General features: G+C 49.4%; 1 protein-coding gene across 2 annotated transcripts in view; it reads right to left on the bottom strand.

Moving 5' to 3' along the window:
• Positions 1-14,545, bottom strand: part of GALNT14 (polypeptide N-acetylgalactosaminyltransferase 14) — a 186,928-nt gene that overhangs the window by 62,519 nt on the left and 109,864 nt on the right. For both annotated transcript variants that reach the window (XM_081069399.1, XM_081069400.1), the window contains one exon: positions 9,038-9,207. In XM_081069399.1, coding sequence (XP_080925525.1) covers positions 9,038-9,207 — 170 coding nt within the window. The remainder of the gene's footprint in view (positions 1-9,037; positions 9,208-14,545) is intronic.

The raw sequence follows: 14,545 nt of genomic DNA, 5'->3' as shown, positions 1-14,545 counted from the left end.
ACAAGCGGTTGGAGTGCTTGTTTACTGATATATCGTTAATACCTTATACTCACTAACTTTCAGGATGAAGTTTTCACAGGAATTATTTAATTCCAAATCAGTTTCCCATCCTGGGTGCTGAACATACTTCTCTATCTCTTTCTACATCTTTCTATCATCTCCTTCCTCAGGCAATATGTAATAAAGGAGACAAACCCAAGGAAGAGGTAGGAAGAAGCAGGGAAGTCTGCCCCCCAAACTAAGGCCATTTAGTACCTTTCAAAGGAACACAGGTAACACAGGGTTACCTGCCCATTAGAATTTAGCCTTGGTGACAGAACATCAGAAGAAATAATTGACTCCATTAGCTAATTAATATATGTTATTTCCATGCCTCCAAGCAGGGATAAAATAAATATCAAACTACCTTAACTGGAAAACCCAGAATCCTCATGCATCATCTTTTCTCCTTGCTCCACAAGCACAACACACACACACACAAACACACACACACACTGAACTTGGATTATAACAGAGGCGTTATGTTTGTGACAGAATAAAAAATATATACAGACCTAGAATCTGAAAACTTAACTTTGAGTTTCTGCCAAGCATTGACTAGCTGTGTGACCTTGACAAGTCCCTTAACCTCTCTGAGCCTGGATCTCCTTTCCCAGGTATGTGGTTAATCTGCTAGTCTCATTCTTCTGCCCCACTGTCCACAGCCAGTACTAGTACTCCATCCTACAACCCAGAACTCAGTTTGGGGGTAAAGGACAGACGTGTTTTCTAGGTCCCCACCAGCTCCTTTTCCCTCAGGACCAGTTCTTGCTTCCCATCCCTCCTACTTCACCTCAGAACAAACTCCCCAGTATAAGACCCAGCGCCCCTACCCGGAGGATGCCAGTGCCTTAAAGCCAAGATCCCACATCACGCTTTACCCCCGTGAACTGGCACCCAGCTCAGGTTAAGCTGGTTTTGTACTGTTGCCCACCCTCTCTTGGGGCGGGGGGGGGGGTATCACCGTGGCTTGGCACAGTTCCGCTCAGTCCTTCCATGGTCCCCTTCCAAACCTGGCAGGAGCTCCCAGAACACGGCACCGGCCATGGCTGTGTTGCTTAGGGCATCCCCCGGGTTTGCCATGGTGATGAGGCAATGCCAGCGAGAAAGTGAAAGCACTACAAAGCTACTGAATTGACTCTAAGCTCCTTATCCTGAATTCAAGACTTTGCCACAACATGACCTCACGTTTCCCTTCCAGAATTATCTTCCCCTCACCCCTCTGCTCCATCATCCCACACTCCAAGGAAACTGGGCTGAATTTTACAAAACACTGCGGCTTTCTACCTCCTTATCTTTGGAATGCTGCTCCCTCAACTGGGAACACCTACCACTGGCTAAAATCCTACGTGTCTCTCCCAGTTCCTGTCCAGATGCCATCTCCTTCAAAAAGTCTCTGCCTCCCATCCACGTGCAAATTCCTTCTCCATAGGCTAGCCTGATGCTGTCTTTTTTCCAAGAAAGCTCCTAACCTGTGTGGTTTGCTCCATGGCCAAGGCAGAAATAGCTACGCCCAAACCAAGGACAGGGCAGGAGATGGGTGCTTGGGAATCAAGGGCAGTAAGTCTGGGCATTAACCCCAGAATCAAGGACATGGCCTCATGGCAATCCACAGTTGAGCATCAAGAATCAGTTCGATGTGCATTTCTCCCACTGGACCATGAGCTCCTGGGGTGTAGGGGCCAATTCCTAGCACAGAGCTTGGCATGTGGTTAATGCTTGGAAAATGTGATGAGTGGGTGAATGAACACATGAATGGTGAAAATGAATGAATGAATGAATGAATGAATGAATGAATGAATGAATGAAGTGCACAATGCAATGTCAAAGTTGGTGAGAATTAACTAGAAAGCAAGGTATAAGAAACACTAGCTAAAGCAGTTTGTGCAGATGACTTCCATAAGCAGGTTTTCTTGACTGGTCCCCTTTCAAAGACTACGGAGCTGCCTCTTTGGGACCTGTGCCTGAAACTCACAGAGCAGCCAGTGGTGTGAGGGGCAGCATGCAAGGACCCAGGGGACTGGGAGAGGAAGGAATCCTGGCCCAGAGGCACCTGCTAGCTCAGCCTCTGTGGTTTTTCTTCTTCTACCTGGTGAGGACCCATTCTGAGGCTCTGTAGGTATATTCAGAAGAGCTGCCCATGGCAGCAGACACAGTTCTCCTGCAGAGCCACTTCCAGGATGTTCGGAAAGTCCTCCGGCTGCTCCCTTCCAAAGCTCCCTGAAAGTCTGAGGTGCTCTGGAGTCCAGCGCACTCCGAGCCACTGCCAACAGACTTGCAAACTCCTGTATTGGAAAATGATGCACAGGGGGGACCAGAATGTGGCAGATGGGGACCTTGTTTGCAAAAGCTAAGTGTCTGTGATGGCTTCGCCCTCCCCTCCCTACCACCTGGATGTGAAATCACCAACTCCGTGCTGAGCTCGTGGAACAGCCTTGCCTCTGAGGGAATATGAACATTTTTTATGCTTACCCGTTCTGGCCATAAAGATTTTTATCCTATTACAGCTAAGTGACGAGTACAAGGAGAGAAATGATGATGATCTTTGGCAGCCATTCCAACTGAGTAAATACAAGGAGGGAGAAATGCAAGCCGAAACTGGGCCACTGCCCCTTCATTTCCCAGGATGAAAAGGAGCAAAGGAAAAATGTCTTCCTGGTGAGATGTATCGAAGTGTGGCGTTTTCCCTCTAGGCAAGCAGTGGGCATCCCACTGTCCGAACCATTTAGCACGGCACTGGACACAGACCGGGAGAATGTGCCGAAGGGAACAATCAAACCCAGCCGGGCCAGGAGGAGGTGACCTAATGGGGCTTCCCCACTCTAACTCCTTACAGTCCAGTGCTCACGGGCGCAGTCCTTCCTGCCACCAGCTCCCCCGCAATCAAAGCAACCCCATAAGTATTGCTAGGTAACCATGAAAATATACATTTGCTTTATCAAAATATTTCCCCCTTCTCAAGGGGTATGCCCCTGTTTAAGGGCTTCTCAACTGGCAGATGTTTTATGTGCTACTCGGATGATGGTAAATCCAGCTGTTGTCACCAAGATGTGCGGACAGCGGTGGGGGCAGAACTGGAGAACGAGGACCATTTGTGGGGCCAGGCAATGCTTTATAGAGAGCAGAAGTCCTCTGGGAAATCTTTTCGGACTCACCCCAGCTAGATGTTGCCTCTTCTTCACACTGAAAGTTATTCATGGCACACTACACCCTCTCCTTGACACAGGTGGCCACATTCATCCCTGCGACTCCACAGGACCTAGGCAGTGCCCTGGATAGTAAAGCTTTCATCAGTGTTAGAAGTGTGGGCCTTTGGGAGAAATTTAGGGTTAGGGTGGCCTGACACTAGCACAATCACGTTGTTCACACTGAGGCAGGCTGGGGGAGTGGAGTGTATGTATGTGTACATATCAGGGAGGAGAGGACCAACCACAGGAGAATGAATTGATGAACAATTGTGTGGCGACTTACAGAACGATACAGCTTCGAGTGCAACTATGGATGAGAAAACAAAGCCACAAGAGGAGCAGAGATGTGCGGAAGACCACTGCTAGTTACCTCATCCCCACTCCTGTTACAGGCTGAAATCCAGGACCAGGAGATGGAGCTGTAGCAAAGACGTGTCTCAAGGCTGGTGATAGCAGGTTTCAATCTCAAGATTGTGAAAATATCAAACATTATGTAAAGAGTGGGTTGGGTGGAAGAAGGTTGTTAAACTCAGAGTGAACGAGTAGGGGATGCATTGGAAATGGTAGACACTCACTTTCTAAACTATCCTGGTGTGGGCATCACTCACCCGTGGACCCCACAAACTCCGGGAAAGTGGCATTTGAAGCCTTCCCCAATTTATTTCCTCTTACTCCTCTCCCCAGTTATGCCACACTCCAGGCAAACCCCGCTGCCTCCAAAATACTGTGGGCTCCATGAGGCAAAGGACCAAGAGGGAAATGGCAACTCTGTCCTATTCCATACAGAGAAATTAAGCCCTCGGCCTCTGTGGGGCTTCTTCTGTCGCAGGACGCCATGCCAGGATTTGCTTGTCAGGGGTTCTACACTGCCAGTGCACTAGGCTTTTCAATCAGGACAGCCGCCTGTTGGGTGAAAATTTCCACAGCTTTCCTTCTTTCTTCCTGTCCTCATCACACCAGCTGCATTTTTGGATTCCTAGGCAATTCACCCCAGCACCCGCCCTCTCGGTAGTGATTGTTCTAATGCTCAGCTAATAGTTTTCTGTTTCAGGCGCTGTCCAAACGCGTCCTATAAATCAGAATCCAATTACTGTGGTAAGAAAATTGGAAGCAAATTTAATAAGCTCAGACCCCTCCCACAGGCTGTTTCTTCACTCTTCTCTTATCAGTAATGAGAACTCTTTAAGGGAAAAAGACTTTTTCCTTTAACTGTTCTCCAGATCCCTCATACAAAGCCCCTAAGGATGGAAGGATAACAAGAAGAGACTTCTTCTAGCTCCTCTTTTCCTGTTTGCACATAAGGCAGATGGGAGAAAGTAGTCCATTTCTTTCCAATCTTACTCTCCCATTCATTTGTTCAAGAACATTTATTGAATTGCTATCACCTATCAGAAACCGTATTCGATGCCGCCAAAGGTCACTCCACCTAGAGGGCAATTGGTGTCTTAACTAGTAGAACCTTAGCTGCAAGGCATGATGGGAACACAAAGGACCAATGGGAGGGAAGTCTGTATCGATGGGGTTGGGTCCCACAAAGGAACCAGGAGTCCAGTGTGGGCCAATGGCACCGGGTCCAGGAATGGCCCCACAGTAAGAGCTTCTTGGTAAAGGTGATATTGACTTCCAGGAAGATGGCAGCATATGGATTCTGTGGTTGAAGGAACTAGAAGAGGGAGGGGCAGGAAGAACCAGAGAAGCCAAAGGTTTACACAGGGCCTCAGACAGAAGTCCTGTCACTTTGACGGAGGGAGAATGCCGCAGCATGTAGGCAAGTAGACGGCCTCATTCCAAGGCCTTTCTACTCAAACCCCGATCCTTTTGGCTGAACCAACTCACCCATGGGCTTCATCTGGTCCACAAAAACAAGGCAAGTGCAAGCTGATGCTCTATGGTTTTCAAACTTGAGTGGGCCTCAGAATAACGTGCAGTGCTTGTCAAGACACCGGTTGCTAGTCTCCACCCCCGATGTTTCCGATTCAGTAGTTCTGGGGTGAAGCTTAAGAATCTGCATTTCTACCAAGTTCCCAAGTGCTGCCGCGGGCTGCCAGGCTTCCAGTTTGTGGAACCTGTTTTGAGAACCGTTGTTCTAAGCCCTTGCTATTCAAAATGTGACCCATGAACCAGTGGCACTGGCATTACCTGGGAGCTTGTTAGAAATGCAGAACCTGGGGCACCACCCCAGACCTGCTAAGCAGAGGTTAACAAGATCCTCAGATGATTTATTTGTTTGCCTATTGAAGTTTCAGAAACACTTACCTGGAACAGCAGTTCTTAAGCCTGGCTGCTCATTAGAATCACTTGGGGAGCTTAGAAAAGCAAGATTTCAGCTGGTTGGCATCTGGGCATCACCATTTTTAAAACGCTCCGAAGTGGTTCTCCTACGAGTCCTGGACTGAGAACTGTTGATGTTCATGCTCATGCCTGCACGCCACAGCCACATGTATGGGTTTAATTCTACCATTCCCAATTCTCTAGCATCGAACTTAACCTTGAAACCCCGTCTATCCTTTTTTGCCCCACCACCACTCATGACAATTTAGGGACCTTCCTACTACCTGGAGTTTGGTTGGGTCTCTTGCCTTGAGTATCTTCACATTTCTCAGGAGAGCCCTCCTCTTCTGTTCCAGGCCCTGCAGCGTCAGCCTGACCACGTTACTACCCTATAATAGTAACTACAACAGAAATGCCTTGACTGTTTACTACAGAATAGGTAAGTATTTTACATGTATTTTCTTTGATCCTGACAAAAACTGCATTAGGTAGGTATAATCATTGTTATTTTTATCCCTATTTTTCAAAAGAGAAAACTGCAGTCCAGAGAAGCCAGACAATGACGAGTTCCCTCAGTGCAGTCCGCAGCACAGCCAGGACTGGAAACAGGGTGATCTGATCACAGAGTCCGTATCCTTAACCCCTGGGCTGTCCTGCCTTCTGCTTGATTCTGCCTTTCAGGGAAGATATGGCCTCGTCCCGTTTCTGGGGCTGGTAATGCAGGTTTACATTGAATTCCTGAGAACTCACATAACAAGGGGGGCTGGCTTTACTGCAGTAGCTCTCCTTGCAATCTGGTCCCCAGGGGACATTTGGCAATGTCTGGAGACATTTTTGGTTGTCCCAATTTGGAGGTGCTATTGGCATCTAGTGGGTAGAGGCCAGAGATGCTGCTAAACACCCTATAAGGCACAAGACAGTTCCACAACAAGGTGTTATCCAGCCCAACATGCCAGTTTCTGTTGAGAATCCCTGGTCTACAGAATGTAGGTCACGAGCAGCCACAGCTGGTTGGAGCTAAGGCAGGCCCGGCCCGTGAATGGGCCCTAGGGCTCTGTCAGGCAGGCAGGCAAGCCCCATGCATTACAACAGGATGAAGTCAGGTTACAGCAGAAAGGCCGGAATCACAGATGGATTAAGGAACTTAACTGGGGACTTCAACTCGTGGACACAGATTCCCTGGGCGGCAAGGGCTGGAAGGTCACGCTGCAAGGGGCCCATCTGAGGGAAGAACACCAGGCTTTGCTAGCAGTCTCTGGAACTCTCATCACCACAAGAGTGGCGCACACCAGGCTCAGCCTGGAGATGGCTGATCCAACTGGTGGCCTCTCATGGTGCTGGCCTGGGGCTTTGCACACAGTAGGCGCTCAAGACTCCCGCCATAGCTGCCTGGTCCTCTGTTCTTGCCCTCATTCCCAATCCCCTGTCCTCTACCCTTCCTGCTCTTTTGGATTAAGATCCATAAATCTGAAATGCTCTGAGTAACACAATCCTAGCTCACATAGAGCAAGATTTGTGGCCCGAGGCTGAAAGCACTTTTCCTTTTTGTTTCCAAAGCGTGTCTGTATGTTATCTGAATTCTCTCTTGCTGTAATCCCAGCAAATCACACTTACGGAACAGAAGGATTCCACAAGGTTAGTTGCAGAGCCTGGGACCTCACCAGGTGAACTTGGATCGGTGTGGACAGGCTCACCTCCTCATCCACAACCACCACAGATGTCAGTCTTTCATTTCTGCCTCACAGATCATAAAATAGGGTGAAACAGAAACTCATCCTGCTCAGGGGGTCCCTGTGTACCACCTGCCTCTCGGTGAATTCCCAAAGCCTCCCTACTGCAGGCGGGAGCATTCAGGGGGGTCTCTCTGACAGCTGTTACTCAAGTGCACCAGCATCTTTCCTGGCCAGGAGGCACCTCTTTGTTCCTTTGGAAGGCTCAGATCTGGACTTGGGGCAAGAGAGGCCCTATCAGGATGAGACCCAGTTGGGCTTCTCAGTCTCTGTCTCCTCCCTTTTCACTGTTCTCCTATAGTAATCTCAGGGAACTAAACTAACCTAATATTTAAATAAAATTCTATCAGGCACAAGAACCAGGATCAGTGCAGGAGAATTTTAGTAGGAACAATACAAGACCCTGACTTTGAGAAGCTTTCAGGCCAGCAGCAGAGAATGTTCTGGGGACAGCCTGTCCCCTGGGTCTCTAGTTGCAAGGGACTTCCAGGCTGTGCTGCTAAGGAAGAGTCTCCTGGGTACCTTGAGGGGAGAGTTAAGTTCACAGACTGACAGAGTTAGAAAAAGTCATAGATATGATCTAGTTCATCCTCCTGGTTTTACCCCTGGGGAAACGAGGATTCCAGTCCATTTTCGGAATGATGGTGATTGACAAGGATGGGTTGCGCCCTTCCACAGGTTACATGCTGTATAAGTCGAAGTTTCAAGTTGTACAGCCTAGTTGGGGAAACTGAGTCCACCAGCCTCACGTATTGTCAACATACGCACCACCAGACTGACCAGCCTCATTAGTCAGGAAAATTCTGATCTCCCTGCTCATAAACCCTAGTGTTCACATCCACAATTTGGTGCCGACAGACCCTAATAAATATAGAAATCTAAGAAGCTAACATCAGTCCTACAGCTTCTCCATGTAACACTGCCTTCAAGCCCCTCTACCCAAGCATGCCAGTCTGCTATTCTGGGCTGGTGCAAAGTCAATTTCCTGCAGCAGACAGAAAATACACCCTCTTGGGCCTTTGGCACAGCTGGGCTTCCCAGCTTGGAGGCAGGGAAGCTAGGAGGGGAGTTGCTGGGGCTGAGACTCATCTGCGTACTCAGACCTTGGCCAGAAGAGAAGGGCTGGTAGGACTCTAGGAAGGATTGGTAATGGGACGAAGTGCCTTCACAGAGACTCTTTTGGCTAGGACGTAAAGTTTTCCACATTTGTACCAGGGCTGATCTCTGCAACCCAACTGAAGTGTGCCCTGACCAAAAGGAAGGCAGGACATATGCTGTGTGATGAGCGGCAGCAAAGCAGACAGCAGACCCAATGGCAAGTGAAGAGGCCCCTCTGGCTTCTCTTCTCACATGGCAATATGTGCCTGGGCATCAGAGAAATGACCTCTCCCAGCGACAGAAGACACACTATCCTGACTTCCCAGGGGTCTGCCCATCTTGCCCTGCCCCAGCTTGAAAGCCAGGCCAGGCCATGAGAATCTGCCAGGGGGAAAATGGGCCTTGCTCTAAGGTTTTGAGTGCTCCATGATTTCCTGGCAAGCATCGTCTAGGGTGAGCACGGGTGAGAGAGGCGAGATGCCAGTGAAAGAGGCCTCCCTTCCTCTCCATGAGGTGCTCTGGGGAAGTTGATAACAATGAGCAGCACGGACAGTTAAATTACCACCTCGTAAACCCTCTAGTATCCAATTGGCAGCAAATGGTTTGCCTGCCCCAGTTCTTGGCACTGGGCACTGCACACATCAAGCCTGCTGCTGATCTGTCACGAATGCAGGGAGGTGCGGAGAGGTAGACAGTCGGAGGACGAAGTACCTCAAATGGCGAGTGTCCGGGATGGCCCGATTGCTGGAGATCCGCTCGCTCTCCCGCTGGTTGAAAGCATACAGCTTATAGGGATCGTCTCCCACGCGCCACTTTTTGGCATTCAGATACCGCCGCTCATCAAACTGGTCCCACAGGTCATCCCAGTCAGCATCCAACACCTGTGTGACACAAACGGGAAGTCTGTGAGAGTGGCTCCCGGTCCTCCTGTGTCCGTCTCTCAGTGCTCAAGCACAGAGACCAGGCTTGTTCTGGCAAGGTTTAGCCCAAAGACGGGCCAGAGGTAGGACGTTAATAAAACCACCGGCAACAAAAATAACAAACAGAACAACGGCAATAAAGACAGCTACCATTGACTGAGGGCTACAGGCCACCGAGTGCTGTGCTAGGACTCATAGGAGTAGCTGCATGAGATGGATATTGCTCACATTCCCATTATGCAGACAGAAAAACAGCCTCAGTAGGCTAAGTAACTTGCTCAAGATCCCACAATGAGGAAGTAGATTCTAGAATCCCAACCCCGGAGACCTCTGGGTAATTTGAGAACGTGTGGCCAAAACTACCTGCACAGTTCACTGGCACATAGTAGGTACACAATGACTGGCATTCCCTCCTCTGCCATAGGAAGACAGCGATGGGAAGTGGGTGATCCGTCTATAATGGTGTGCCACCCACCAGACAGACGTCCTCTATGTTCCTTTCTTCCACCAACCTAGGAGCCTGTGATTATTTTTAAGCATCAATGAGGGAGCAGGTAATAACCCTCACCACACGTGGCAACAGCACTTTAGAAGGGATAAGGCAGTTGATTTCTTCATGATCTCATTTCATCCTCCCCAAAGCCCTCTGCGCTGAGTCGGAATCAACGTTTCACAAAGGTGACTGGCTTATCAGAGGTCACGCAGGTGGGCAGTGGCAGCCCAAAGCAGAGCTCATTCTCCAGAAGCCTCCAGGGCATTCACACAGCAGACACAGCAGAGGACGCGAGAGCATTTCCACAGGGAGGATTTCCAGAGGCCAGGCTGCCTCCCCTGCCCGGCCCACACCAGCACTACAGCAAGTGGAGCCTCTCGGCACAGCTGGCAGGTGGGGCTTCAGGGCCTCACCAGCTGGCTGCTTCCACTGCGGGGTGGATTCTAGCCCCGTCACCCCAGGGAGAGCCAGTCTGTATGCAACGGAGCTCAGACCTCGAGCTTCACCAAAGCCAAAAGAATGCTGGGTCTCTGGGAAGAAGCTATTGACCAGGCTCTGACCTGGAAGGTGAGGGTTGGGGCCCCGGGTCTGACCCTAGACGCAATGCAAGAATCTAAAGCTGCCTGGGGACCGCCCCTCCCATCATTGACCAGGATACCCTTTTACACTTACAGACCCAACGGGAAGGCCCAGGGGGACCCTGCAGACAGCAGTGCAGGTGCTTGGCCCACAGAGGATAGGCTGGGGGGGGGAGGGGCTCGCCAGTGTGCACCACTCGATCTTATCTTGTAATTGATCTCTTTCTCTCTCTGTTATCTCCTTTTGAAACAGCATTCTCCTGCTAATAGCACAAAATGGAGCTTTAGCAACAGTGAGTTTTATCCAATAATTGATTTTTATTACTGGCCTGTGATACTGCTGCTACACAGGGGAAATCAGAGTGGGGGTGTGAAACCCCCAGCCTGCGCTGTACAATGTCACGGCCTGACAGCTGTCACCTATGCTTGGAACATCACCCACGGCAGGGCAACCCTGAACTCCTATTCTCTAGGGAAGGACCATGAGGCCCTAAACCACCTCTCTCTGACTCATTCCCAATTTAATTCACCGCAATTCTCTAAATAAGCTATGAGCCCCTACAGTGTTCTGTGCTATGAAGGGAAGAAGCAGAGATGGGAGGCTTCTGCCCTGGGGAGGGGGGTTAGTTGGGGGTTGGGTAGCAGTCTTGCTGACATGCACGAGACACCTCTAACACCTCTAAAAGACGCATGAGGGAAGTGGGAACCTTCTAGAAGAAGTGTCAAATGGGTTAGAGCTTGAAGGATGAGTGGGGATTTTACTTCGCTTAAAGGGAGGTGGGGAGAGGATCCACATGTGTAGTGAAAATCCAGAGGAGAATCTGTTCAGAGAGTGGCTAGTTCAGGAACGGGGAGGCCAGACTGTGGACTGCAAAGACAGCATGACTGAAAGAAAATTCTGGAACCCAGCTGGGCCTGTCATGAAGCAGATCAGGGGGGAAACGTCTCCGGCTACATGAGCAGGATAGAGTGAGTGTGGGGACAGAGCCAGGAGTGCAGTTTCCAGGCTCTCGGCCTCACGTAGAAAGGTGCTGGCTCAGGTAGTCAATGGCCATCAACTGTGATTGCATGGCCATCAGCTGTGGCTAGTTGGCCGTCAGCTGTAACCAGTGAGCCACTGGCTACTAATATAACTGCTGTGGCTACGCTAGCAGAAAATGGGGACCAGCAAGAAGATGGTGGCTTAGCTAGCAAGCGCAGATTGCAGTTAGCACGGTGGATTGCAGCTAGCAAGCTGCAATGTGGATTGCAGATTCTATGGCTCCTGCTTCCTGTGTCTCCAACCCAGCCGCCAACGAGACTGTAGTGAGATGACTCCCCTATCTATGGCTCCGTGGGTGTTCCTTTTTGGCCTCACCATGTCCTGCGTTCTTATGTGGGGAGCGGGAGCTGAGACCCCGCAGGCCGCCCCGCACTACAGTGGAGGGAAGGGAACTACTGCAAGGAGGCCAAGAGGGAGGTGACCTTAGTAGTCTAAGCTGGTGAGAAGGACGGCCTGGACTGGGTCCTGCTGGGGCCCAGATGGATGGTTCCAGCATCAGCGGGAGAAGCAGGTGGAGGGGCAGGCACCCGTGGAGACAGGCAGGTGGCCAACCTCTTCTCCTCATCCTCTCCTCTCTATTCCCACCAGACCGGGCCCACGGCCAAGAGAGCACCCAGCTGGGTGATCTGCTCAGCATGGCAATTGCCATCCTAAGGGCAATTAAGCATCTTTGGCAGAATCTGACTCCTTGGAGATGGTGCCATGAGAACTCAGTGGAATTCTGGACCCTAGAAAGCCTAAAGTCAGAGCAGCAGCTAAGCTGGTGAGAGAAATCGTCCAAATAGTCAGTTGAGTATGGTCTGAGAGGGGGCTTCTCCCTCACATGGTCACATGCACAGAGCTGGTCTACACTTTTCTGCTCTGAGATCCACTGCGGAGAACGTCCTGCATTGGGAGCTTGGCTTTCTTACCATGATATCTGGATGTAGTAAATCGTGGTGAAGATGTGTTTAAAATGATAGCAGTGCCATTTGAATGCAACTTCTGTTTTACAAATCAGCTTGCACAACTGTCACAGAATCTGCATAAACCCCATTTGTACAGAGAGGGATTGGCTTGAGAGGCCCAGTGGCTTGCCTGAGCTTGATAACTAGTAAGTGAAGGGACTGCTGATTAAATCCTCCCCTGAGCCTCCAAGGCCACGGTCTGCTCTGTCTTCTCATGGAGACAAACAAGGGGCATCGCCTCCGCTGAGGGAGAGTGGGCAGAGAAAGTGGAGTGGGGGGCATGCGTACAGGAAGGGCCACCCACTCTTTGCCTGCTTGCCCCCAGAATAGGCTGGCTACGCGCCTCCCAGGATTTCTGAAGGGTCATTGACTCCCCGGGTACTTCGGTACTCATGTGGGGTTGGCTTCCTAGCCGTATAATTGGAGTCCCCATGTCCAGCCTCGGATGGTCCAGAGTGCAGTACATTGTACCCACGGTTTGGATTCCTCGCTTCCTGGCTCACGTGACTATCTGGGGTAGCCTCTGAACACACACTTTCACCTTCACAAACCGTCCTCGTATATATAGGAAGTGATGCTCCTCTCAGAAACAAGAATACACACCCAGGAGCCCCCACATGGACCCCGCCCCAGTATGGTGCCCACTCTTGGCTGGCCCTTACCACCACCCACAGCCCTCACTCGATTTTCTGACCAGAATTTATTCAATCTAGAGTGGGAGTGTTTCCAACGATAAGTACGACGCCACAAACAGAAAACAAAGACAATCTTTTAAATAGAAAATATGTGATTAAGTCAGCCAAACCCCTGGCAAAGACCAGTGCTTAAATAATTTGGCACCCAAAAGGAAAGCTCAAAAGCACATCTGTTAAGTCCCTGAATAATATCTTTTCCCCCACCATGCTTCCATGAGAAATCTTGAATTCCCTTTCCTCCATCCTTTCCTGGCCTGCTTCCTCTCACTCCGGTTTCAAGCTGATATTTGGCTCAGAAACCACGGGTGTAAGCCTTCCCTTCTGTTCAGTTTTGGAGCTGCCTCCATTTTCCACTAATGCATTTGTCTCCCTCCCTTCTTTCCCCAACTACTAGTTCTCTCTTATTGTCCTAATTATCTTCTTTTTTACTTTTAATATAAGGAAATCTCTATCTCTTTATAAGGTGTCCATCCTATTCTGAATTATGCGGATCCTGAATTTAACTTCTCAAGCATACCCTATAATAAAACAGCTAGCACTTGGGGAGGGTACCTATCATGTGTCATAAATATTTACATTTAATCCCCTCAATAATAGATGTTGATGTTACCATTCCCGTTTTACAACTGGGGAAACCGAGACACAGAGAGAGATGGAGTAATTTGCCCAATGTCACTGAGGTAGTAAGTATGTGCTAGAGCCAGGATTTGAACCAGGTAGCGTAGCCTGGTTCTAGCTCCCATGCGCTCCACCATTAGGTGATACTGCTTAATCATCATTAGGTGACACTGCCTATCACAGCCTTACTGTCATTTTCTTGGGTCATCTTCAAAGACTACATGTTTCCCATCATTTTCCTCAGTCAAGTTCTTTCTTTGTCTAGGGATCTTTCTTCCACAAAAGATGTCTGTATCCCCTTTCACCATCATCCCACCTGCTCTTTACTCTCTTTTCTGGATAGTCATTCCCTTCCAGCAGCGGGCTTCTTCCTGACAGCCAAAGCAAGAAAAGATGGAACTCGGCAGGCACATTCCTGCAGAAAGGTGGGAATATGCTAGGCTAACACATGGGAGAAGGTCATGATTGAACAACAACAAAAATGATATAACATTATTCAGAGATGATATCATTTATCTATGCATTCAATGTTTGATATTCCAGCATAACATTTCATTGTCTAATAGACATCCCTCCTGGGTCCAGCCAAGAGACACAGAGGTCCCAAGTAGCCCACTCCAAGCTTCAAAGGACTGCAACCTCTCAAAGTTTCCTCCTAATATTGACCCAAAATCTGTCTCCTGGTTATCTCTCCCCTTTGGGCCTGGTTTTATCACTGAGGCTATTTGATACAAGTCTAATCTTCCTCATACCTTTCAGATATTTCGTAGCAACTATCTGTCTCCCAGGTCTACCATCAGATGAGACTTACAACTCAGAAAAAAATGACGGAGAGGAGTACCAAACAAATACCAGAAGTTCAAGGAGAACAGGACCAACTGAAGTTAGATGGGATTCATCGAGGAATTCAAACGCCCTGAAAACCC

The sequence above is a fragment of the Rhinolophus hipposideros genome (genome assembly GCF_964194185.1).
Source record: "Rhinolophus hipposideros genome assembly, chromosome: 12".
NCBI lineage: Eukaryota > Metazoa > Chordata > Mammalia > Chiroptera > Rhinolophidae > Rhinolophus > Rhinolophus hipposideros.
The sequence above is the reverse complement of the archived record's forward strand: the minus strand, read 5'-3'. Positions and strand labels throughout refer to the sequence as shown.